The sequence below is a fragment of the Perna viridis genome, chromosome 6 (genome assembly GCF_037379345.1).
Source record: "Perna viridis isolate PV_CMFRI_1.1 ecotype Kerala chromosome 6, ASM3737934v1, whole genome shotgun sequence".
NCBI classification, from domain to species: Eukaryota; Metazoa; Mollusca; class Bivalvia; order Mytilida; family Mytilidae; genus Perna; species Perna viridis.
In genome coordinates, this window is record NC_142450.1 from 3022340 (window position 1) to 3050255 (window position 27916).

General features: G+C 32.6%; 1 protein-coding gene across 1 annotated transcript; it reads left to right on the top strand.

The window, feature by feature from the left end:
* On the top strand, positions 1-27856 carry LOC148613223 (uncharacterized). Its single transcript, XM_088586465.1, has 11 exons — positions 1-130; positions 1385-1528; positions 5951-6111; positions 7523-7635; positions 9422-9546; positions 11491-11559; positions 14483-14539; positions 23465-23764; positions 24204-24476; positions 25294-25446; positions 26298-27856. Exons 1-11 carry the CDS (start codon positions 67-69, stop codon positions 26618-26620), a joined length of 1782 nt encoding a protein of 593 aa, XP_088442591.1. The 5' UTR covers positions 1-66; the 3' UTR covers positions 26621-27856.
* The last annotated feature ends 60 nt before the right edge of the window (positions 27857-27916 follow it).

Here is a 27916-nt window from a genome sequence, read left to right on the forward strand (position 1 = left end):
AAAATACCCATGAACATCGCCATAGAAAAAGAACAGAAAGAATAGGACATGCCATAACACATTAAGATGGATAGATCGTTTAATATGTCGTATTTTATTATAGTATTTCTTATTGGGAAAAGTATTCAAGGTAAGAAAACGTATCAAGACAATAAAATATTGAATTTGGTCAAATCATCGAAAATATAACTAAAGTCCTATTTAACTTCCCAACATGGATTTTGTAATTTCTTTTATGTGTGATTTGTGTTTAGTATTGTTTGCTTTTGAGATTAAGCCATTTACACAAAAATGTATATAATTAGATAAAACGAATGATAAATTCATTCATGAATACATTGCTTATTATATATTTCATTGATTTATTCCAAACTATTTCCGATATTTCATTGATTTATTCCAAACTATTTCCGAAACTATAAGAAGAAGCTCGTCATAAAAAGCACACAAAAGACTGTGTATCATAATAGATCACTTTTTGCAATTTTGTTTTCTTTGTAATTCTTTCCGCTTTTTCCTGATCCATGCTCCCAGTTGTCAGTGGAGATCTTGTTGTTCATTTACTTTTGTTACTTTGTATGTATTAATTTGGTTGTTTTATGTTCTTTGTTGTGTTTATCTGTTTGCAATGTCTGGTCCCTGTCCCTGGATTACATTCTTTTGATTTCCGCTAGAATCTTGGTCTCCTTGATTTCTCTTTTTAACTAAATTTGTAATGTTTGTACTTTAATATGGTAAAGTCGTTATCTTACGTCGGAAATTCATATCATAAATATGTGAAAAAGAATATGACAAATACTACTAATATCATTACCCAATGTCTGCTTTACTTCTAAGAAGAATCAAAGAACCACATTGAACGGAAATCATTAGCATATTTTAAAGGATAACCACTGGACAAGGAAAATAGAGACATTCAACAAAGAATATGAAATAATCAAAATAACATGTACGAAGAAACAACCTTAAATAAGCAACACTAAAAACTGGAAACATGAACTAGGTGCACCGAAAGGGAAAGTGTCGTCTTCTTTTCTAAAAACACCCACTGAGTTACTCATGATATGTTACGTCCGGTGTAAATTATACATAGTTCAACGCTTTTATAATTCAAATTATTTTTGTGCAACATTTTTATAGATTACCTTACTGTGCTAGCGTTTAATTTAAAAAAATGTGAACATTTTTGACACTGTAATTGAGGCCTATATGATGTGTTGTAACAACTCATGAAACATCATTTGTGAAACCAATAGTTCAAGTATCGAAAGCATACATCAATGTAATTATATATATATATAAACGAAACAAAACAAAACAAAACAAAAAAATCATGGATAGCACGCCTGTTCAATACAGCCTGGCTTTTATTTGTCTATTCCAGAGAATTTAGTTATCAACACAAGTAGAGTCTGCAATACAACTAATACCTGTCAACAAGGCCAGGAAGAATGCACAAAAGGATATTGTCATTGTAAATTTCCATACCATCTGCAACCTGAAGTATCTGTTACTAATTGTGTTATCAGTAAGTTGTAATAAAATATTTAAACAAATGAATAATTGGTATTCAAATAGAATTAAGGTTCTTCCAAAGTCAAGGATGCCTAAATATACAAATGGAAGTTGTCAATGTTTTTATTATTTTCAGAACTATTCAAAGAATTCCTTCTTAAATGTACAATAATGTAAATAGTACAGTCTTCTAAATATATTTTTTCCTTCACCTAAAATGTATGACAAAAAGTTTTGGGTATACATTTATACATCAGATTTTATGACTTTCACGAACATACACAGAAAAAGGCATATGCATATTTCATTTCTCTTCTCCATTGGAATCATGTTGAGATCTCCGATGATGGATTAATTTAAAATACCATAAATAGAAAATTATATAAAATGTTCTATGTATTGCTGGGTCGAGTATATGCACCTGATGAACACAAACTCGTTCATTTAACCTTAGGTGTATTCTTATGAAATATAAAGTCTTATGCAATTTGAATGAAATTTGTTTCCTTTGCCTGTATGTTTTTTGTTTGTTTGTTTGTTTGTTTGTTTGCTTTTTTTTTGTTAATTCTTAAAGTATGCCAAAATGTATTTGCAGGAACAAAATAACACAATTTACATATTTTTGAGAGTAAGAAAATGCATATGAAATATTCAATATTTTAAAACGTTTAAATTGAAGGAAATATAGAATAAACTACTATTCCCATGTGTGTATATATGTACAGCAAGCGAAATTAACCAAATCTCCGTTATCTATTGGTAAACAGATCGTAACTCACAATATCACCTCTGATCGAAAATCAAAATCCGATATCTATGGGGTAGCAACCCGCTAACCCATAGATAAAGGATAATTAATTATCAATACGGCTTGCTATTGATAATTATTTCTTGTCAATTCATTTAAAACACCGTTATATAATTATTTATAAATTTACAAATTATCAGTTCACTCTGACTTTTTGATACCGGAATTAATTAATTGATAACACTTCGACCAATCGAATCACGTGTTACGGTATTTGGGTAAGATTGGAACTGCAATCAGTTTTATGTTTCCTCTACGTGTTCGTTAGCAAGGATGTACATATTTTGTTAACACAAATATCGATCATGACATGATCAAGCGTTCATTGAATAAAATTAAACCATCACATTTACCTGTAGGAAGGTAGTTCGTTGTCCAGCCAACTACTAAATTCCCTTAAATTCCATTGACTCACTATTATGCAAATGTTCATTATTTCAGATATAATGCATTCATACATATATAGGGCAAGCCAGTTGTAAAAAAGTGTACGCATGGTTATTGGACAACTTCCAAAAATCCTTGTTAGCATCAAAAAATCTGTTTCTACTATTTAAGGCAGTGACACCCCCCTTTTGAATCCAGCCTACGGATTCACATTTCTGCACCCGAGTCCAATTTAAGATTTTTTACATCCAGTATTCGCATGCGGAAGTTCTGCAAACGCTTAACAATTGGCCGAATCCTGCGTTCGAAAATGGGGTTGCACTTTCATTTAGCTTATTAAAATTTCATGATGCTGAGAATCCAGCAATATATCGACTGGTATGTTACCCCCAAAGTTATATACACCGAAGCTTTACTAAGGTTCATTGAATTTTTTGGGAACCAGAACTTCCATATATGTTGTCATTTAACCTAAAAGAGTAATCAAGGACACCATGGTTATAGCGGTAATCAAAAGAATGTAATCCAGGGACAAAGACCAGACATGGAAAACAGACATACACAACAAAGAACATAAAGTAACTAAAATCATACATACAAAGTAACAAAAGTAAATGAGCAACTCGGACTCCACTAAAAACTGGGAGCATGGACCAGGTGCACCGGTAGGGTAAGCGTCCTCTGATATTCTACAAACACCCGTCGAGTTGCTCATAAAAAGTCCAGTCCGGGGTAGCATGAATACACCATAGCGATCCACGAGTTCATGATGACGACCATAAAACTTCTGTAGTGATGACTTCAATCTTGTAGCAACATAACCCTGTTCCAGAAGTTTATTTGTTAGAGTTCTGGCGCGATACAAAAAGTCTGCGTAGTTTCGGCAAGCTCTGGCATAACGTATGAGTTGTGATATGAACACTCCATACGCAGGAGCCGAAGGGATGTTGCCACAGATGAAAGATAAAGATAAACAATTCTGAATGAGATATGAGGCTGACTTCACAGTGTCTGTAGTATCCTTTATCACAAGTTCTTTTGGGTAGATGCGATGTATCAAATCCCCGAAATTAGGATTATTTAAAGATAATACGTCATCTATATAGCGGAAACTGAGATTGAAGGATCTAGCTAAACGATATTCTTTCTTTCTGATATTCTGAAGTATCACGAACTAATGTAGATTTCTATTTATCAACTGTGTGGTAAAGAGAAAGAAAACATATACACTTTTATGATGTCACATTCTTAGTTTGAAAGCAATGCGATCCATATAATTTCCCACCAGTCCATATAATGTTATATGGACCCGCGTACATATCTAAGAAAGTAAACAAATTATCTTAATATTAAAAATCATATGGATTCTTGTCCACTTCATATTTCATGTAATATGTTTGTCGCGTTAATTTAACAATAAGTTTTAACTGTATTAATAACTGCAGTTCCATGAAAGATCAATCAAGTGAACCAAGACTCCAGCAGAAATCAAAAGAATGATATCCAGGGACAAAGACCAGACATGGAAAACAGACACACACAACAATAAGCTAACAAAATAACAAAAATAATACATACATACAAATTAATGAAAGTAAATGAGCAATTAGGACCAAGTGCGCCGGTACGGTAAAACATGAACAAATAATGATAATTTGATTATTACTACTATAATTTACATCCTTAACCAATCGTTAGGCGAAGCCATTGAACAGTCAGCGATTAAAATGCATATTTTGAGTCCAATGGACTAAAACCTTGGTTTATATAGAGAGGTAATGATCTGTATCAAATTGATCGTCAAAAATGACGAAACATTTTGGCATGGCGTATTCAATGTCACGTAAAAAGTTGATCTCTCCATGACATAGTTCGATCAGCCTATAAAGTCTGGCACTCAACGGAGACTGCTCTTTAACGTGTCCGTTATGACATGTCATCTGATCTGACTCAGTTTCAGGACCTAAACTCTTCTCTATGTTCTCACAATCAGTGGGTGAAATCTTCAGACGTCATGACAAATCATTTCATTGCTACGCTGATGACACACAGGTATATGAAGTGATAAAAACCACTTGACGACTGGTTTTTATCAAATCGATATGGAAATTGCTTATCCGATAACAGTGCGTGGAGGAGTTTCAACTTACTTAAGCTCAATCAAAATAGACAGAACGTTTTTTGTTTGCTTCGAAACATTGACTTAACAGCTTGTCGGATTTTGTTGCTATGCTTTTTGATAGAACTATACATATTGACGATCCTTGTGTCAAAATCCTTGGCATATTCGTCAACAAGACCTGTAGTATGAAAACCGTAGAAGTGTAATCAGTAAAGCTTGTTTTTATTAATTTAAAAAGGACGTATTTGACCATATACAACTGCAAATGCCTATAAAAAGTTGTCGGTTTCACTGCACTTCTTATTTTACGGTTTAAGCAAAAAAATATATAGCATTACTATAGTTATCAAAATGCAGGAGAAGGACAAGTTAAAAGATCAAAAAAGCATGGTAATATAACCCATGCGTCGCTTTCAGTACATAATTTTGCATTACGTAATCAAAGCATGGGACAGCATCAGCATACCCCAATAACAATAGTATTTTCACAGTTGTGGTAACCTTATGCATAACTTACAAGTACGACAACCAAGGTTCTGGTGGAAATCAAGATAATTCAATAGAGGTACAAGGACCAGACTTTTCCCTTCAAATTGCAAATTTAAGATAGTGCCAAATGTTTTTATCCGCATTGAAATTTCACAAAAATGGGAGTATGTAAATTTTGGTATCAGTTCACGTGTGAATCAAAATAGAGAAATAATTACCAAAATACATTGGTACATGTACAATGGTCCTAACCAAGTTCAAATTTACCTATGGTCTAAATTGACACACGTGACTAAATTTAAACAAACGTACGCGAATTTACCTCGTTGAAAAAATTTCCCCATCATGTTTGACCTGTGACAAACAGTTGGTCATATGCTTTAGGCAGTCTTTAGGGTATTTTTTGATTACCGCTATAACCTTGGTTCCCTTGATTACTCTTTCAAAATACTATCCAACTATATCTCATCATTAAAAGCTATTGCAAGTCAACAAAATTGTTTGATAATGTTATTTTGTATTTTTGTTAACCAAACTATTAGCACGACCAACATATTGTTTGTGCAAATTTATTTTGCCAATAAATGGTATTCATGTATAATAGTATGAAAAACATTTATATCTTACAGAAAACGATATGGTGACATTGATGGAAATCAAACAAGGAGAACATGTCGATGTCATAGATTTTCTTCAAATGAAAGGTTTACATTGTGGAAATGAATCGACAGGATATTTTCGTAAGGCAAATTACGACGAATTACCAGCTGCATGTTTTAAATATGTACATGTTAGTATATTCAAGACCAGATATTTAGAAGAAAAAATAATCTTAACGAGAAGAAATAAGAAATATAATAAGGAATTTAACTTTGTTTCTTTGTGTAGTTCGTGTTCTTCCCAATATGCCTGCATATAACATTCCGGTATTTTTTTTTTTAATTTGTCTAAAGCTTTTGCCTTCTTAATTAGTTTTTCTTCGGTTTTATCTGTTTTTGTCGATATTAAAAAAATAATTCCTTTCAGCTTCTTTCCAAGTTAATATCTAGGACGCATATATACACGCATATGAATGTTAATGTGTTTACTTTATTCAATACATTATCAACTGAAACATTCTGGAAATTTTTCATACTTAGCGTATTTCATAATGTATATTATAACCTATCAAAATTGTGAGTTTTCCTGCACATATATTTTCAGTCATTATTCACTTTAAAAACATGCAGAAAAAGAAGATGGGCATTTAATTCCAATTAATATGTTACGTGGAAGTTTTTGTAAAAATCAGAAAAATGGGAAATCACAAGCATGCATATCAAAAAACCCCGATCCGACAATATAATTCCATTCAAGGTGCTTCCTCTATTTGAAAAGGGCCATAATCTGTAACCTGCATTACTCTGGATATGCACAGAAATTGTTCAATATAATATAAGAAAAATGAAGTTTTGACTGAATTATCTGTCTTTAAAAAGTTGATTTACAATGTATTTCAATGAAATTATTTCAACCGTCAAATTGGTGAGTTTTTGTGCCATTTTTCACCCACCGACTGATTTTTTTCTACGGAAACTTAAAACACTAAACTTTGATATCTTGCCCAGGTCCTCTCAATCTTGGTTTTAAGAGGGAATATATTAAAAGAGAACTAAATGAGTTTTTATGCAAGAAATACACATCCTCGGCCCAAAAAGAAATTTCAAAATTCTATACTTATTTTTACCGGTCCACCATTTGGAGAATCGAAACGTGATATCAAAGGATGTACATGTGTATATACTTTTGTCGTGAAATATGCATTTTCTTTACCCGTGCTTTTAATTCGAGAAAATCTTAAATCATATACAATATTGGAAAATTTAGCGTGCTTATAATATAGTTTAACAAAAAATGGTTTACTCACTATTAAATCAAAAATTCTTGTTCAAAGCCAAGATCATTGCGGTTGTTTTTAACTTTTATTTTTTTAATTTTGTCATTGCTGTATGGACTTTCATTCTTAGCTATTCCCTTTATCCATCATTTCTGTACTTTTGTTGTACACTTTATTTAGCGTTAGTAGTATAAATAATTTGTCATATGTGCATAATACTTTTTAAATATTATCATGTACTTTGGTCAAAAGCTAATACAATTTTCGTTAGATATACCGAATTATCATGTACTAGAATGTCAACCTTTGTCTGTTATCTTTTCAGGTTAATTTTCACAACACAATTACAGTTAAATTGAATAGAACAATAATGGACAATATTGAACAATGTGAAGCAACTTATTTTTCTTCAAATATTGATGGAAACTGTTTTATAAGGTGCAGTATATACTTGGGTATGAACTATTTTAGAAAGTAAGATAAATAGTCACTTTTTTCAAAATCTGGTACCAAAACAAAGTAAAACAAATATCAGGAATATTATCATTGACTTACAAGTACTAAAGGATCAACAATAAAATCAGCATACTGTATAGTCATAAGTTCTTCAATAGTCGAAATTACATTATCAATGTTCGAGAACAAATAATTGTCAATTCAGCCTTCAATATGACAATGGACACATGGTAAATTACTTATTATATTTGTTCTTTACAGCTGTTGAATGGTATAAACTTACCATTTACACTGTATCCAGTTACTCCATTCTCTATTTCCTATTGTCCCATACTTCTTCCTAAGAGAAAAACCCCACCCCATAACCCAATAAAACCCCGAATTATTTTCCTTAGCAAATATTTACATTTTCTCATTGAATTTCACATTTTTAAACTCTTCAAAATTCAAACGTATTTCTTATCGAATTGAACATAAATACATACCTTTTTTCACGGTAATATTATACATAAAGCGCAGAAAGCTCGATACTCACCATAAAAATAAAACCATTGAATAGGCTCATTCGCTAGGGATATAGTTATGATATGATTATCAAATCGTTAGAAATAATAAATATTATATCCTTTGGTATTAACATTGATTCGCTCATAGGATCTGTACATAGAAATCAATCTCTGTATATAAAAGTAGTTTTTGGCACGACAAGGGTTGTGACCTTATTATATAAATTATGATATACCGTGGTTCTTAACTCTGGATAGGAATAATTAGGATTTATTTACATACGATGGGGACAAATTTTTTGTAGTTTAAAATCGTCTGGTGCTGTAAGTAAATAGCTAATAATCCTTAGTTTGTACGGTTGTTTTACTTATAATCTGTTTTTTTTTTAATTTCCGTTCTAACAAGGGACTCAAACCTTTCTGAACTGATATTTAGGTATGTTTACTTGTGTAATTGTTTTCCACAGTAGCTAGTTTTTAAAGGGGGACGGTTGTGATCACACCAAAGTACTTTAACCCCACAGCATCATTGCGGCTGTTCCAAGTCAGGAATTTCTGGCCTCTATAGATCTTGTTTCATTTTCATTTTCAATGACTAGAGTATATATCGGCAATTCTTATATTCTTAATCATGTATAATAATGTTTTGGGGGCAGTTGCAGCTTGTCCTGTGGTGTTAGGATTCCTTAGTCGTTCATTGAAGATCAATGGGTGGCCTTGAACTGACATTTTCATCCCGCTAGGATTTTTGTCTTTTTGACAAATACCATACCCATTCTCATTATGCATAGGGATACTTTGATCATAGTTTTTTTAAGGCAGGTTAATGTTGATAACAGGTGGTAGCTAAGGCAGTTAATGTTTATACAGGTGGTTCATAAGGCAGTTAATGTTCATACAGGTGGTTCATAAGGCAGGGTAATGTTGAAAACAGGTGGTTCATAAGGCAGGGTAATGTTGAAAACAGGTGACTGACATTTTCCGGTGGGTTTGCTGTCTCCCTGACATATTCACCATACTCATTCTTGTTATATTTGATAACAGATTTGCTCATTCCATACTCCCTATTCACTTGGTATTCCCTCATAAAACAAAGTAAAGTGAATTTTCTCGATTCAAGAATGGTAAGTAATTACAATTTTATTGATTTGTGTGCAAATACAAGAAAAATAATATATTTAGACTATTTTTGTTTTAACATATTTATTATAAATTTTATCCTTGAAGTTAATGACGTAAATTCTAAAAAGAATCCATTTTAGGAAAAACGGATTTCAGTTAGCCTTTTCAACTGGAAGTCATTTTATAATCGGAGTATACACTGAAACTAGTGGTGGCTTAAAGATATTGGAAACAAAGACATCTAAAATGCTAACTTTTAAAAATGGTATGTTCCGCTATTTACAAATGTATAATTATGTTTGATAAAACAAGCCAAACCATTAAATGTGTTATATCACTTTACATATATTTGTGTCTGTTAATGTGAATGACTTGAAATATTATCTGGTTCCAAGAAGAACAACTCTAATTATATTTTAATTTCTGCATTTGTTTTTCAATATGGCTGCCGTGTGAAAGTAAAGTGATCACATTCAAGTGTTTATTCCATAGAACCATTCCTGACAGTATCCTCTTTCAAATTCCTACAGAATTACATTAAATTTGTAAAATGAATCAAATTTTAAGTACCAATAAATATGAAGTTCAAGCACTGTATATGATAGAGGTGATTCATGGTGTAGAAAAACCCACTGAAACTGAACAAACCAAGTTTGTTAGCCTTTAGATGCTATATCTTTACGTAATGATATCTCTCTTATATTCAGGTATGTATTTTTGAGAAAACCAAAGATTAATTACACGTTATGATTAACCAAATCTAAGCAAATCATGTAGAGTCTGTAAAGTTTTCATCTGAAAATTACTAAGGCAAATGAAAGTCTTAGTCTCATCTCAAAAGTAAAAAAACAACTAATGAAAGTCTAAGACTGATTTTGAGGTCTGTTACTGTTTCTAAAAAATAATAAATTATTTAAACTTAATTCAGTGGGTTTTTTACATCCATAAATGTACCTATGTCTATGTTGTAATAAAGATTTGTGCTTAATAATAAGCTAAATAGTATTCTTTATTCTTATTTACGTTTTTTAATTTTTTTAAATTTTATTTTATTTTATTTTGTTTTTTTTTATATATCCAGTTCATTTATTACATGTTTAACATGGCTATTGGTCACTTGTTCACTATTCATAACAATAAACCTATATGTATATTACAGTTCTGTTATATATATCGATATAATTTTTTTAATATGTCCGCTGATTGAATGATATATATATATATATATATATATATATATATATATATATATATATATATATATATATATATATATATATATATATATATATACACAACGTCTCAGAATGTGACGACTCTATTCTCTACAATGCCCCATCGGATCAAATTGATACAAGGAAGATAACGTAAACTTATAGAAGGGTCTGAAAAATTCCCAACGATGTTAGGACTGTTAAATTAATTGCGAAGCAAATTTTTGTCGTTCCCTCCGCGGGACTCGAACTCATACCGCTGTGACATCCAAGGCAACACCGCCTGCACTATATATATATCTAATTTTTGCTGTTTATTATTGAAAACAGATACATGTACGCAAAAATTAGTGGATCTAATTTTTCATAATAAGAATGAAATTGAAATATAGTTGTTGCAACTTTTTCTGATTTAATTTTTTATATCAATCAAATGGTGTTGAATACACAAAAACTGGATTCACATTTTAACACACCAGTCTGAAAACTTAATGCATGAATCTGTTTATATTCAATTAACACATTAAGATTAATTGTGCGATCTGTGTTTTTCCATTGGCACATCCTAATTGTTCATCCCAAAACTCTAGGGAATGAAAAGATAACTGAAAGTAAAATCAAAAGAGCACAACTTGGACTGACATTCATCTTTCATTTATATCAATGTTATTACAAAAAATAACATTAAAAACAGTAACAAAACAAAAGAAATAAAAAAAGCAAGATAAAAAACATAAAACAAAACCAAACAAACAAAAAAAACACACAACAGAAACGCTATATCGTGTCAGTATGCTTTAAATGCATTGAAATACACTCGATGTCGACTCTCATTTTTCAAAGAAATGATCCTTTTTATCCATAAAAATAATGCCATTTTTCTATATTTCTCTATACATTAATAATGCCTTTTATTTAAAACTGAAAAGAACCTTACTTAATAATTGCCAGACTTGTGGTGTTTACCTTTTAAACATTTTTATTTATTGCTACAGCATCTGAATTAGCGAATAGCAATGATGTACAGAGTGTTGAATCAATGACAATAAAGCTGTTCAAACACAGTAAGTTATTAAATGAAGATTAGTCAACACATCATAACTAAATGTCGATGTATCAGTAATGTAATATAATTGAAAGAGTAATCAAGGGAACCAAGGTTATAACGGTAATCAAAAGAATGTAATCCAGGGACAAACACCCGACATGAAAATCAGACATACACAACAAAGAACATATAGTAACTAAAATCATAAATCGTATGATGGTATAACGTATGAGTTGTGATATGAACACTCCATACGCATGTGCTGAAGAGATGTTGCCACAGATGAAAGGAAAGTTGACAATTTTGAATGAAAAGTCATCACGTTTGTCGTAACGTTTGGTCAGTAGTTTTCCTTTACCATCGATTTCTAAGTGTAGGTCAAGATATGAGGCTGAAAAAAAAAGTTGTTTTTCAAATCTGAATTCCGAGGTTGAAATTTGAGGTTTTATACATCATAAACACTATATAACATTAGAGATCGGTGAAAAATCATATCGCATCGGGCTGAGTTGATTGACCATTTGCAAATATATCAAACGGAAAAAAATGATAGCGATCGTGCAGTTTTCTTCCATGGTCACCAATTGGAAATAACATAAAAATCATAATTGACCTCATTAGTGCGTATGAAACTTACGATCGTAACAGATTCAATTCATTTATCTTCCTTTTAGTTTCCATTATATTTTACCACTATTAACCGCTGAAAAATACAACACCACAAATATCCTTTTTACCAGAAAATTCGATGTTATGCTTGATTGTTACTAAAAATGTCTATTCAGCAGTCATTGAATTTGAAAGAACAAGGACATGGCCTAGTTTTCATGAACAAAACGCAAATCGCAATTTCCCCCAAATCTTCAAATAGAAGTTACTTGAATGGTCGAATATTTAGTTGTGGTAGGATTTGAGGAAAAATTACTTTTGAGATTCTTTAGGATACTAGACCCGGACATCATCTAGTAGTTGAAACCATTTAAGCACTTTTATGAAGTATTAAAAAGTTACTTGTACTATATGTATCTAAAATTAGATTTGAGGAAAAAAACATGTATGTTGACCATGAATGACCACGGCATAGTATGTATCATCCTGAATTTGCTTTATGTTAGATTTGAGAAATCCATTTAGTTCTATTGAATGTTATTAGAATTTGGCTATGAATGTGAGCAAACTAGCACGGTTTCAGATATATAAAAAACCTACTTAGGAAACCATTTGTTTAAAGCCTTTTAAAGCAGTATATCAGATAAATCTCATTTCACTTTATGTCCCAGGGATATATTTTGACCTGTTTATTATAATGTCATAGCAAAATATCTTATTTGCACTTTTAATTATTTTAACAGATTTCCTTCAGATTCGTTGCAGTCAAATCTTGGATGGGTTGATTTTTTTTTCAGTAATATCCAAGGGAACTTTTGTATACCAATTCTGTTTTAATATACATGTACCAAATTATTTCTGGCATACTATTTTTTTAATAATAATTTTGTCCCATCGGCGGATACAGGAATGAGGCACCATCTATTCTTTCAAAAGAGTAAGAGGCAACCAAGATTCGTGCGGAAATTAAAAGAATGTAATCCAGGGAAACTGACAAGACAAAGAAAACAGACAAACACAACATCTTAAAATATTGTTACAAAATCACAATTAGTCACTAGAACAGACGGATGTAGGTCCGTCAGTGCCACCTTTTCTGAATGTCTCGGTCCGCCGCTATCCAATAGAGTAGTTGATTGGGTAGCCTCAATGTGGGTATATATAAGAAATATATATTTTTAAGTGCTGTTAAGCTTTTCTAGAAATAATGGCATTCTTCATTTTCAATACCTTGTCAAAGAATTATGTCGAGTGATTGCTCTTTTCTAGTATATTGTGGCGTAGGGGATAACAGTTATGTACCATTCTGAGTCAGAATCACACAATTGATGGTACATATTTTTTTTTATCAATTTTGTCTTTTATTACACAACTGCATTCAATACCTATAGAATTCAACTGAAAAGCTATTTTAATTTATCTTGAAGCATCTAAAACATATATTATAAGACTGCTTGTATAGACAAAAGTGCTAAAAAATTTGCCCGCCATTTTTCATAGCGCTTTCAATTAAATTTAGCCTATCAATATCTTGAAAAGGCACATTCATTAACACTTTAATTGTTTTTTTTTTCTGCGTAACCCGAAGCAAAGTTCTCTATACAAGATAATATATTCAGATATTAGTTACATTCCTTTAATATAAACACTCAAATATGAAGAGTCTCGTACTTTTTTCCGTGCAGCCGGTTACTGATTTTATTGTAATGTTCAAGCAGTTTGAACTCCAAGTCTAACAAAGGAATGTGTTAGTATGATGTCAAATTTAATCATTACATGGTCCCAATCTGATAATCTTTTGAAATATCAAACTATCTATTTTCATTTGAGAAGGACATATAAAGTTAATCATTGTTTATTGATTTGTTATTATTTTTATAATTATCGATAAGTTGAATACAATTCAATGTTATTATTAAAACTCTGGTTACATTTGAGTATTTGTTTCCTCTGTTAAAAGTAATAAAATACTAGTAATGAAATCATTTTGCAATTAAGTGTTTTCAGTATATTAGGAGCATGGGGTTTCAAAAATTAATTCTTTAGTTCATTTGTATCATCCTTTGTTTTGTAAAACTCGTATACAAAATCGCTGTCGTGAAATTCAATTGAGGGTACATTCCAAAAATATAACTATTGTACATTTGTCGACTTAAAAATATATTTTGTTAGATGTTTTACTTCCGACGGACATTAATATCAGTCATGTGTCATACCATTTTCTAAACTCGAGAACTAGAAGCTCGTTTTAAACGTCCACTTCCCTACCTACAGGCATAGAATAATTTTAATGTAATATATGCAATTATGTTAATTTTTTTTTATTTCAGAACACCCCGATTGTATGCCAGCTTCCCCAAAGGTGACAATGAAAAATTGTCCATCAGGTACCTTTTTTAATATGGAAGTACAAAAAGTATAACGTATCTACAAACAGAAGACGACAGTAGACACATTTATTGTAGCTACTTAAAAGAGAGTTATCAAGGACACCAAGTTTCTAGGGGAAATAAAAAGCAATCAAGGGACAAATGCCAGACATGGAAAACAGACATACACAACAAAGTATATTAAGTAACTAAAATAATACATACAAAGTAACAAAAGCAAATGCGCAACTCGAACTCCACTAAAAACTGGGAGCATAGACCAGGTGCATCGGTCAAAGTCCTCTGCTTTTCTAGAAACATCCGCTCATAAAGATCAAGTCCGGGGTAGATGAAAGAGGAAAGGAAAACTATGACACAATGAATAAATCATAGTGCAGATGGATACATCGTAACGATTCACGAGTTCTTGATAGCGATCATAAAATTTCTGTAGTGATTACTTCAGTCTTGTAGCAACATAGTCTTGTTTCAGAAGCCGAACTGTAAGAATCTAGCGCGATACAAAAAGTCTGCGTTGTTTAGGCAAGCTCTGGTATAACGTAATAGTAATATAATTACAAATATAATTAGTAATATTAAAACTCCATACGCAGGTGCTGACGGGATGTTGCCACAGATGAAACGAAAGTTGACAATTACAAATGAAAAGTCATCACGTTTGTCGTAAAGTTTGGTCATTAGTTTTCCTTTACTATCGATGTCTAAGTGTAGGTCAAGATATGACTGACTTTACAGTGTCTGTAGTATCCTTTATCTCAAGTTCTATGGGGTAGATGCGATGTAACAAGTCCCCGAAATTAGGATTGTTTAAAGATAGTATGTCATCTATATAGCAGAAACTGAGATTAAAGCATCTAGCTAAATGATGTTCTTTCTTTCGGATCAGATCAGCTATAAGGTCAGCCTCATAAGAGTATAAGAATAGGACAGCAAGTAGAGGAGCACAATTTGTTCCCAACGTTAAAAAATGCGTCCACCACACTGGACAAATATGTTTTCGATTAAAAATTCCAACATTTTGAAAACATCTTGTGTATATTTGAAAAATTATTTAGAATTTTGTTTTACAAAGTATGATGAATCTCTACCATGAACTTTATAGTTATACCTATGTGTACCATCTTTTTTGGAGAAACAACGATGTATAATGTTTTTAAGTCGGGATTTTAACTGAGTTTGAGGAATAGAAGTATACAGTGTTGAAAAAATCATTATCACAGGCCGAGTAGTGTTTGCATTCTAACAGATGTACTTGGATGTCAAGCAATACATTTCGTGTATTACAAATGGGAACATACGGTGACTTCCTCTGATATATTAATGTTAATTTTCATATTTTCATGTTTTTAAGGACTTCCCCTACCAGGGAGAGACCTTATTGTTTTCCTAATGTTTTTTTTTATTCTCCCGTCATTTGCAAAATTTTCTTTGACATGGTCTCCCTATTCTTACCCCGTGCAGGTCTGAATGTTAAAAGAATAGGCCTGCAGCAGCGCTAAGCTTGTCGTAAAAGGCGTCTAAATAGTGCTCAGAACCCTAGCCGGGAGCTAGGGCGCTCTGCCCACAGAGCAACTGGGATGTGTGCCCCAGGTGGTGGAATGGGATACCCCTGGCGTGTTACATGCTGGGGTTGTCAGGCTATAATACGGACAACCTGACCGCAAACCATAGTGGTGCACCGTGTTGGGAAATATGCCACGTTCTTCGCACGTTAAAGAACCCTACTGTGGTATTCTCGCGGAGTACGAACCATGGGGCTCCGCCACAGGAGGCTAAATTGCCCGACCCTACCCACCTCTCCCTATTGCCAGTGGCAATCAAAATTTGTCGACCCCCATTGTCCTTGCGTCCCATCCCTATTTCATTTCATCATCATTTCATGTTCATTTTATCATCAATTTCATGTCCATCGTCTGAATATAGCTGAAATATTGCTGCTCGGACGTTAAACCCCAACAAACAAATACACCTATTCATTTTTCTAGATATCATTACCAAATTTGGACCATCGATAGAGCTCATTAGGGACTTTTATAAGGTGACCCTATGAAGAATTCCACCATCCATTGTAGAAGTTATTACCCTTTTATTGGCGTTTTTTTTTCAACATGGTCCCCCGAACTCATTTTTCAGGATATCATGAAAATATTTGGTGAACATATATATATGTCATCATGTTCTATTAGGAAATGGCCCTCCTAACGATATCATTAGCATCTTTAAGAATTATGTCCCTTTACAACAATTTCTTTCATTTCCCCATATCTTAAAAACGATAATAGATATTATAAATCTGGAAACGGTTTTATGTACATAAGTAGATAACCAAATTTATAAACATAAATTCTTATTTTGTTATCAAACCATACGAGAGTTATTTTCCTTGAAATATCATACTTAAGTTTTTAAAATTTATATTTCGAGAACCGGAATGTGTAGAAACATGGGACCTTCATCAATAATCTTTGGTCCATGTGACTTTTCATTTGCATCCAAGGTCACAGGTCATGGAGTGCTAGAAAGCCTTCTCACTGCAAACTACAGGTCTTGATATTAAGAAAACGATAAGAGATAAGTGCATACAAACGTATGAATTGACTCTCTCGATTAGCCCTTCATTTTGAGACAAAATTTACCACTGTCAGACCGTCTGTTCAAAAGGTATGACAATTTTAATGTTTTGCAGAATCCGGTTTGTGACATTGACATATTTGTATGACCTTGACCTTGTTATATTTATCAAGGTCAGGTGATTCTAAGATGTATGGTGGTAATTTCATATCTCTACGACTTCCTGTTCTGGAATTTGTTATTGCATCATATTCAATTATTCAGTGTGCTCAAAATGAGCTCTGCAATTGCCCAAATTGTTTTGTAAATTTGTTGCATATATCTGTAAATTATCATACAGTTTTCAGATTTTAGATATCTTGTCCCATTTTAGTTTTTCAGAGCGAGGGTATATATTTTAAAATCCACAATAGAAACACAATACCAATAACCAATATAAAAAAGCAACGTTACCACAACTTAAAATTTTCATATTTTCCAATGGTTTTATATATTTCATCAATACCTATTTATAGATTTGATATTGCATCATTTTTTTTTTTCAATTTCGTCGAAGGCGATCATGTGATATATCATTTTGAAGGTCTAAATGAGTATATTTCAAAAATCAGAGTTTTAACCATGATAAGTAATACATGTTCGAAGAGTAGGGTCATTAAGTGCAAAAGAATAAAGTTCTAATAAGGTAATATTGTTGCATATCATATGAAAGGTCTTAAAGCGTACATCCGAAATTTCGATGATTTGTCCCGACAAAATGAGTCGGATAAGGTCAATGAGTGCAAAACTAAAGTCTTTTATATAGTAGTGCAAAATTCTAAAGATCAACGAAAGTAGAGTTGTTGTATATCTATTGAAAGGTCGTCAAGTTTATATTACAAAAATGATATTGAAATATCGACAATTGCATTTAATTAGGTTACAGATTAGGTTACCAACTGCAAAAAAAAACAACAACAAGCTGTTGTAGAAGGTAGCATGTCATGTATCAAACCAAATGTCTTCACGGGAATATTTCAAAGATTTCAAGGGAAAGACCTTTCAATTGTTTAACAAACAATTGACATACTAGTTTTTGTTTTGTTTTGTGCGTGTGTGTTTTCTCTATTTGTTCTGCTTTCCCGAATTTCGTTCTTTTGATTTCTGCTAAAATCTCTCGGTTTCCATAATTACTCAAATTTATCATCATTAATTATTTGTTGGTTTTAGAAGTTGTATCGGATCGTGTCGCTGTTATAACAATTTATCTTATTTACCTCGGGAAATAACAATCTCTTGGATTAAATACATTTTTTATTCCGTTTAAATATAAAATTTCTATGTTTTTCCCCTTATGTATAAAAATAATTGAACGAGGATTTACTCCACTGCCTTCTTTGATGAATTGCAGAACTCATTCAACGCACAAGTTGAGTTGTCAACTGTTTTTGGCGCCTGTAACTTTAATTCACTTTTACGATAGCTGAGTCATTACCCTATTAATTTAATAATTGATTATCATCTCGACATTAGATTTAAGTCTTGTGATCGGTGGATTAATATTCTTGTTGCGATCAAATATCAAGACTGAAATCATAGAGTATTATCGAAATGTTTTACCTAGTGAATGTTTGACAAATCACTTTTACATTTACACAGGTATGAACAAAAAATCATTTTTTAGAAAGATTTGAAAGTAATGTGGATGCTTTTTTTGCTTTTTACATAACGTCGGAATTTTCTAGCCGGTTAAAGTATAGGGCCGTTGTAGAATTGTAGAATAAGCTGTATAAAGTACATTTTTATGTTCTTTTAACTTCTGTTTATTACGATAATGAACTCATTATTTCCAACGCATATAATGAGGTTTATAAGCTTAAAAAATAAACCAATATAATAGAAGAGACAATAATTTATGATTAATTTTTACTATGAGGAAAATAATACCGTTCGAGTTCCTGCTTTATTTTGCTTATGATTTTTCATCCGGGTATTCAGTTATGTTTGAGACAGATTTCTTTTTTTCAACTGAACGCTAAACACTGATTCCCCCTCCCCACCTTTTATAATATGTTACCTTTATCTTACTCCATCCCACCTCTATAATCTATTACCTTTATCTTACCCCATAATACCTCTATAATCTGTTACTTTTATCTTACCTCATCACGCTAGCAGAAATAACATATGAACTATGACCATTACATCACTTTTTAGAGTTAGTCTTTATCATATTACAATTTTTCATTTCATTTATGATGTACCTAGAAGTACATGCACATGTATGCACTTCAGACAAGTTGAAAATCATCTGCATATTTGTGGTTTTCGTTGTTCATCTATGGAATCTTTGATTAGTTCATATAATGCACCAAAATCTTGATTTTAAAACATTCTGCACAACGATGTAAATATTCGATTCTCAGATGGGAATCTTAGCACGCTCACATCTGGTATGGAAAGTGCCCCGACCAACTCAACAAACAGTACCCAATCACACGTTCAGTCTGCAGATCATATATTCCAGTGCAAAAATTCTGACTATTTCAAAATTTTCCTAACGATGTTCCATCAATTTAAATGATATATTTGACTACAACGAACCACATTGTACCATATCAAAATGTGGTATTGAAATTTCAAAACATGAAACCTTCTTATAACCGACTCTTGCTTCTCCAGGTCCCTTTCAAACAAAATGTTCCATACAAGAAGTCACGATGATTTAAGTTGTAAATCAACAAACTTAATATATGGATTTGTATGCAAGTCATGTGGTTTAGTATATGTCGGAGAAAAACAAGAGCGATTAAACAAAAGAATGTACGGTCATCGTTCGGGAATTAACACCACCAAATTCCCTACAGTTGTATCAACATTTAATCCTCTCTATGAAAGTTCGTATTTTAGAAAAAAAAAAAACATCCTACGAACAGTCTCGTTTTAAGTAAAAACGATCGTAGGGAAGGAGAGGGGTACTGGATACGCACACTACGTACTGCAATACCTTACAATGACATCAAAAGTATAGGAAACCTTTCAAGCCAATATAACATAGCATAAACGTGATGCATTTATTTGACAAGAATCCAAGACGGGAAAGGAGTCATGGCCATCGCCACTATATGTCACCTAAGTTACATGATGTCTCCATAGATGGTCCCCTTTCTTTTATACAAAAACCTCTTAGACTTCATCACATTAGAACCGAACTTTATTCTATACCTCTTACTCTACTACACTCCCTTTACAAAACAAGTCTTGACCTCCTGTTTCTGACCCCACTTCATCATTAAACAGACTTGTTGCCATCTTTTTAGATATTGGTTTCCACAGACTATTTAAACCAGTTTGTGTGAAAAGTTAAGATGAAGAAAAACTATCATTTCTTCCACTACCGTTTGTCAACAAAGGTATAGATGCAATTAATTTGGCTAACATACTCCATCACAAAAACGTTACCAACAAAATTCCCCAATATGTCAAAGACAAATCTATACCAATTATTTCATATTCCTATACTTTACCCATTGCATCCAAAATTTTCAATTATAAAAGGCTATTGCAGAACATCGAGATTGAGGACTTCAAGGCTAAACCACCAGACTGTTCTTGCAAAAACACTCCATATCTGGTCACGTCGTTACTGGAGATTTAACCATTATTGAAAACGAATCCCTATGTGATATCCTTTCTAAAAGTCCCAAATACGGTGAACAAACCACGCCCCATAAATTGGAATTATAACATTAAAGTACCTATGGATGCCGTGGAGGACTATGCAAGAAAATGGATAAAACGACATTGATTCTCTGGCAGTGTGGTTAAAGGCCATGAGGTCTTTAATTTTGAAACGAATGAAAGTTTTAAGTAGGTCAGTGAGTGCCAAGGCTACACGAGTTTTCAACGACCCCGATGTAGAAAAAAACTTTGTCTACTGTACATGACAAATATATTGTCGTACCAGCAGACAAAGCCCAAAACAGCATTTTGTTTTGTCTGCAAAACGTTTTACATCCAATGCTTATTATTAAAGGAAGACGAAGAAATAATAGCAGTGATAAGACTTATAATGCTACATCACTATCCAAAAAAGTGATTGTGGAAACCATAAATCTGTGCTATCCTCTTTTGGTCTTTCTACCAAGGACGATGATTCTGATTTACCGTCTATGTACTGGATTCCTAAACTCCACAAGAAGCCATACTAACAACGTTTCATAGCTGGATCTGCAAAATGTACCACTAAACCTCTTTCAAAACTTTTAACTTCTATACTCACAACTGTCAAAGAGGGTCTGCAGTTCTACCACAACACTTGTTACTCCCGGATTAGTGGTATTAATTCAATGTGGATTCTGAAAAATTCGAAAAATCTTTTGGAGACAATCAGTTCAAGACTATAATCTGAATATAATAGCATTAAAATCTATCATTTTCAACGCTATATACTTCTTTTCCCCATACTCAGGTAAAATCCCGACTTTCTTGGTTCTTGGTAGAGATTCCTCATACTTTGTGAGAAATAATACCAAATTATCTTAAAGAAATACAGAGGAAGATGTTTACAAAATTCTGGAATCTTTAATCGACAACATATTTGTCCAGTGTGGTGGATGTGTTTTTCAACAAACGGTCAGTATTCCAATGGAAACAAATTGTGCTCCTCTACTTGCTGACCTATTCCTTCACTTTTATGAGGATGACTTTATAGCTGATCTGACCAAGAAAAGAATATCGTTTGGCTAAATCCTTTAATCTCAGTTTCCGCTATATAGATGACGTATTATCTGTAAACAATCCTTATTTCGGGGATTTGATACATCGCATCTACCCAAAAGAACTTGAGATAAAGGATACTACAAACAATGTGAATTCAGCCTCATATCTTGACCTACATTGCTCATTTGCTTTTGTTACTTTGTACGTATGATTTTAGTTATTTTATGTTCTTTGTTGTGTATGTCTGTTGTCCATGTCTGGCCTTTGTCCCTGGATTACATTCTTTTGATTACCGCTATAACCTTGGTTCTCTTGATTAATTTTTCAGTATGGAAGTAGAATTTTTATCAAATGTTCATTATTTGATTTTTTAGTAGTAAAACAGTATCGAAAGGTACAGAAAAATATCATGTAATGAGAAATTTACCCCATGCAAGTACTTGTATTTTAGGAAATATAACCTGATCAAACAGTTTTTATGCGAACCATTGGATCAATAAAAAACTTTTTTAGTTGCCTGAACATTTCTAGCAAAATGTATGATTTGCAAATTAGATAATAGTAATTGATATAAACTTTGCTACAAATGTATTTCAAAGAGAAAACGATATAGGTCTTATATTATCTGTAAGGGTTATATACATGTATTGTTTTCAACTAAAGCAGGAATGACATAATTTTGTGAGACGACTTTGCATGGTATTTGGTTACAAAGGTTATAAGCTTTCCAGTGATTAAGTAATGTGCCAAGTAGAGACACGCAAAATACACGCTTGTGTATGGTGTTTCGGATTGTAGCTGTTCATAACGGCTGGCATTCGATGACCAATCTAGTTTATGTAAACAAAACACAAAACAGTCTTTTCAGAAACACTAACATTCCATCAATGTCTGCTCTTTCGGCAATTGCAGTTTTCTTGCAATGTCAGCTCATGTAGAAATCTCAAGATTCTAGAAATGAGTTAAGTCCCTTTGAGAAGTTGCAACATTCGTGCAATGTCAAATCATTTAAAACAAAAACAAATAAAAAAAACAAGAAAAATCTAACGTCAACCGACTGTCAAATGACTTTTGATTTGAAAAATGTCCACCAATTGCGGACGCTTGTGTGCTGAAGTATGTAAGAAGGGGGAAATGTTTTCTGTTGTGTGAAGCTTAACGGATATCACATATCATCACTATTCTGAGGATATCGACTGAGAAGAAAACTGTTCAATTACTAAGTCTTTTTTACTTTTGAAATTAAATGAAAGAAACCACAGTTTGAACGGTAATTTAAAGAAATGAGAATAATGAATAAGTGAACAATAGCCACGTTTAAAAGGTAAAAATGGAGAGCATTGTGTTTCGGTATTGTAGGTCGGCAGTTGTCAGTCTTCATTTCAATGCTTTTTGCTATAAAGGCGGATATAAGGGTCTCATATTCTATACATTTATTAAAGTATTATAAGTATTTGTGTTTTATTCGTGTGTAATTCCTTGTCACCTTTCAAACGTGGCTATCGTTCACTAATTCATTATTCTTATTTACCTTTAACTGAGCTACCTCATTACATATATTATATGTATTTAAACAAATGATTACATGGTATGTTTGATAAATCATATTTTAGTCATACATAAAACAAGTATTATTTCATATTTTTATAGACCTAAAACGGCCATTGGTACAGGTTAATCATAGTCCTACAGATATTAATCTCCATGACAGCGCCACGTTACATTGTCGTATTTTGTCAATGATGAATGTTACACATCTAGATTGGCTATACAACACAACTATGATATTCGACGAAATGGTAGGATATGAAATCTCCACAAATATGGAGGAGAAGGTGTCAACACTTAAAATCACTATGGTAACACCGGATCGTATAGGACCGTATTATTGTAATGCTTCCAACAATTATGGGCGTAAAGCTTCTAGTATTTTATTGAATTTAAAGGAAGGTTAGTGGTGATTCAAAAATCAGACATTTATGGTAATCATTATTGAAAGATACCTGCGTTCATGTAGTTTGAAAATATCACTAGCATTTCAAGAAACGTCCTCTTTTGTATTCAAAACATATTGTACAATACGTTTTTCCTTTCAGATCATATCAACTCTATGAATTACTGAAATATTTTCTAAATGTGTAGTAAAAATATTTTGTTAAAATCTATTAATTATTATTATGGTTCTACAACTACTACCATTCATATCGAAGGCAGTTTTAAATAATTGACTCAGTAATGATATACTTGTATACAAAAATTAAGTAACCTTTCTGGCTGCTAGATTATCCGGCTGACTCCTTGTAAACCACTCACTTCCTTTTTTGTTTTGATTTTATTTCTTAAGATGCAATTAAATCACTATGCCATACTGTTTTTATTTATTTACCAGGAGTTCCAAACCCAAGCGTCTCAGAGGACTTGAAAGTTGTAAACATAGGCAACGACGAAATTCTATCTTGTACCGTACCGGAAGCATATCCTTCAATAGTAACAATGTGGTGGGAGAAAGACAATATCACATTACCTGATATGAATAAGTACAGTATCAATAAAAAAAATGGCTTGAATATCCACAAAGTAACACCTGGCGACCTCGGAGAGTACAGATGTTGTGCAAACAACACTAAAGGGACCAACTGTAGTGAACATATTAAGTTAAAAGGTAAGAGTTATTTCCATCAGTGCTTTGTTCGCTTGTATAAGTTCAATTTATTTGTCATTCTATCGTCATATCATAATACAGAAAATTTCTAAACATGCGGGGATTTGATACATCGCATCTACCCCAAAGAACTTGAGATAAAGGATACTACAGACACTGTGAGGTCAGCCTCATATCTTAACCTACACTTAGAAATCGATGGTAAAGGAAAACTATTAACCAAACTTTACGACAAACGTGATGACTTTTCATTCAAAATTGTCAACTTTTCTTTCATCTGTGGCAACATCCCTTCAGCACCTGTGTATGGAATGTTCATATCACAACTCATACGTTATGCCAGAGCTTGCCGAAACTACGCAGACTTTTTGTATCGCGATAGAACTCTACCAAATAGGCTTCTGGAACAGAGTTATGTTGCTACAAGATTGAAGTCATCACTACAGAAGTTTTATGGTCGTCATCATGAACTCGTGCATCGTTATGGTGTATCCATCTGCACCATAAAAACTGATTTATTCAACGAGCCATAGTTTTCCTTTCCTCGTTTGTCTACCCTGGACTTCACTTTTTATGAGTAACTCGGCGGGTGTTTCTAGAAAAGCAGAGGACGCTTACCCTACCGGTGCACCTGGTCCATGCTCCCAGTTTTTAGTGGAGTTCGAGTTGCTCAATTGCTTTTGTTACTTTGTATGTATGATTTTAGTTATTTTATGTTCTTTGTTGTGTATGTCTGATTTTCATGTCGGGTGTTTGTCCCTGGATTACATTCTTTTGATTACCGCTATAACCTTGGTTCCCTTGATTACTCTTTCAGGACCTTGGAAATGTTATAACTTGTCACAAGCTGATATTGAAGAAGGCACAAACACTGATCAGAAAAAAGTTTGTGAAAGGAACGGAAGAGTGTTTACAAGTGGAGCCAATGCAAACTTTCTTGGTTGTAAAACATGTTTGTGCTGTGAACCAAGTAAGTATAGCTGTGAGATTACTAATTATTCAATCATTGTATAAGGACAAATTGAAAAATTTTTAAAAAAAAATGAGTCGACAGTATGAATTTTTATAATTTACGGCTATAACACATGTTCAGATTGAAGGGTAATATCAAAGTTACTGAACCAATAAAATCTAGGTAATAGTCAGAACAAATTGTGAAACAGGGAAGTTACTATATGTAGTAATATCAAGACAAAACAAAACACAATTCAAAGCAACTTGAATGGTCCCGACTTGTAATAGGCATTTCCTATAGTTATGGTAGATTTATCCATTTTCAACAGCTGAAGCCCCTGAATCAATCACGGTTCATTATTTCTGGTGTATTACAATAGTAATCAAACAATTGGTACAGTCAGTAGTCCGAACAGTACTGAACAAGTAACCAAGGGAACCATGATTCTATGGAATTCAAAAAAATGTAATCATAGGACAAACCTAGACATGGAAAACAGACACACAAATCACAAAACCAAAATAGTTCGTACAAAGCAACAAAAGTAAATCAGCAACTCAAAACCGAGAGCATAGACCGTTTGCACTGATAGGATAAGCTTCATCTGCTTTTCTAGAACCACCCACCGAGCTGCTCATAAAAAGTAGAGTCCGTGGTAGACGAATAAGAAAAGGAAAAGTATAACACAATGTGAAAAATAGGTCTCTTGGTACAGATAGGAATAATAAATCAGTTTAAAAAGCCACATTTAGAAGATAAAAATAAGCTTAAACTTTTCTTATTTTGAAATTTGTTATCTATTAAAAATTGATAACTTACCTTTTTTATTAATCACGAAAAAAGTTATAATGAATTATTTGTTGTAGCTGTTCCATTGTGTCGCTGCAGCTGTGCATTCAAGGCAAAATTGGATTACTGGAGGCAAAGAAATATCTCAAAGGAGAAGCTTCTCCAGGAGATGCAGCCCTTGCTGAATGAGGTCTTGAATAACATAAAAATGGACAAATCAAAGATATCCGTTGTTCTTCGAAAACTAACGAGTGCCCCTGACGACCGAAAGTCTGCAGAACAAATCGGAATTTTGGGTATAGTGCTAATTGTGGCAGCCGTCGCAGTTATCATAATATTTGACATTATGTCTTGTATTAAATTTTGTTCAAGAAGAAACAGGGTAAAAAATGATTTATAAAAATGTTTTAAGTATAAGTATTTGCAAGAATCAGGCAAAAGTGGAAAAATCAAAAACAGGCTTGTCAAAAACCAAAAAACCCACAGATCTGACAATATATCTTCACACATGGATGCTTTCTCTATTTAAAGAAAAGCATTATTTGATCTCTCCAACATTGGATTTGGTCATAAATTTTTCAATAGAATCTTTGAAAAATGAGGTTTTTGACTGAGTTATCTGCCCTTGAAATGTGCATTATCAGTGTATTTCAATGAAATTGTAACTCAATGGTCCAGCATAATATGGAAAATGTGTCTGATATCCTTGATGTTGATGGTGCAAATAGTCAAATTACACTATCAAAACGATGAGTTTTTTATACAATGTTTCACTTATGCCTGGTTCTTACAGGGACTGACACTTAATTGGAAAACCAGGTGTATAGTTATTTGTTTAGATTTGGACGATAAAAAAGCTTTCTGGATTACATTCTGTTGATTACCGCTATAACCTTGGTTCCCTTGATTACTATGTAAAGTTTCATTACCAAGACCAAAAAAATATTTTCATTAATGAATTGTAGTTTGGTCAATTAGACCTAAATTTGTATCGCAAATTTGACAGTTCTAACATCGTTGGGAATTTTTCAGACCCTTCTATAAGTTTACGTTATCTTCCCTGTATCAATTTGATCCGATGGAGCAGTGTAGCGAATAGAGTCCTCACATTCTGGGACTTTTATATATATAACGGTTCATAGACATTTGAGGGAAAACGAATGAAGATAAACTGCATATTTTTGTTCTTTTCTGCCATTGAATTCGATTTTTTTCAATATTGACAATAACTTTTTTTCGAAGGAAAACTCGGTAGTTTTAAATGACTCGTTGTATAAGGGGTGTTTGTTACTTTAGAAATAATTCCTGAAGGGTATAGTTTTATACCTATTTACACATGGACTGAATCTTTGTTATCGTTCGTTAAGTTTAAAATACAAATATATACCCATGCGTAAATGAGTACAACAACATATTTAACATGAATCATTTCTATCTTCATATGACACAACTTATGTTGCAACCTAATCGCCCAGGGATGGATATATCGAGAGAGAAAAAATCGTTTGAAGGCCACCATTTTAGAATTAACCGTTAATATATTAAACGACTTCCAGTTGTTGAAACATCAAGACATCGAAATTATGTTTTTGTTTCGTTTTGTCATTTAAATAAAAAGTTTGGCTCTAGAGACACAATAAACAATTTACTATATTTGTATTAGCTTATTATTATTGTCAATAATTTTTTTTTCTGT

Excerpts from the sequence above, each read along its gene's own strand:
- LOC148613223 (XM_088586465.1), top strand. The coding sequence starts at position 67 with ATGGATAGATCGTTTAATATGTCGTATTTTATTATAGTATTTCTTATT. Across the intron at positions 131-1,384 it reads TATTGGGAAAAGTATTCAAG|AGAATTTAGTTATCAACACA; the intron begins GTAAGAAAACGT and ends TGTCTATTCCAG. Across the intron at positions 14,540-23,464 it reads AATGAAAAATTGTCCATCAG|ACCTAAAACGGCCATTGGTA; the intron begins GTACCTTTTTTA and ends ATATTTTTATAG.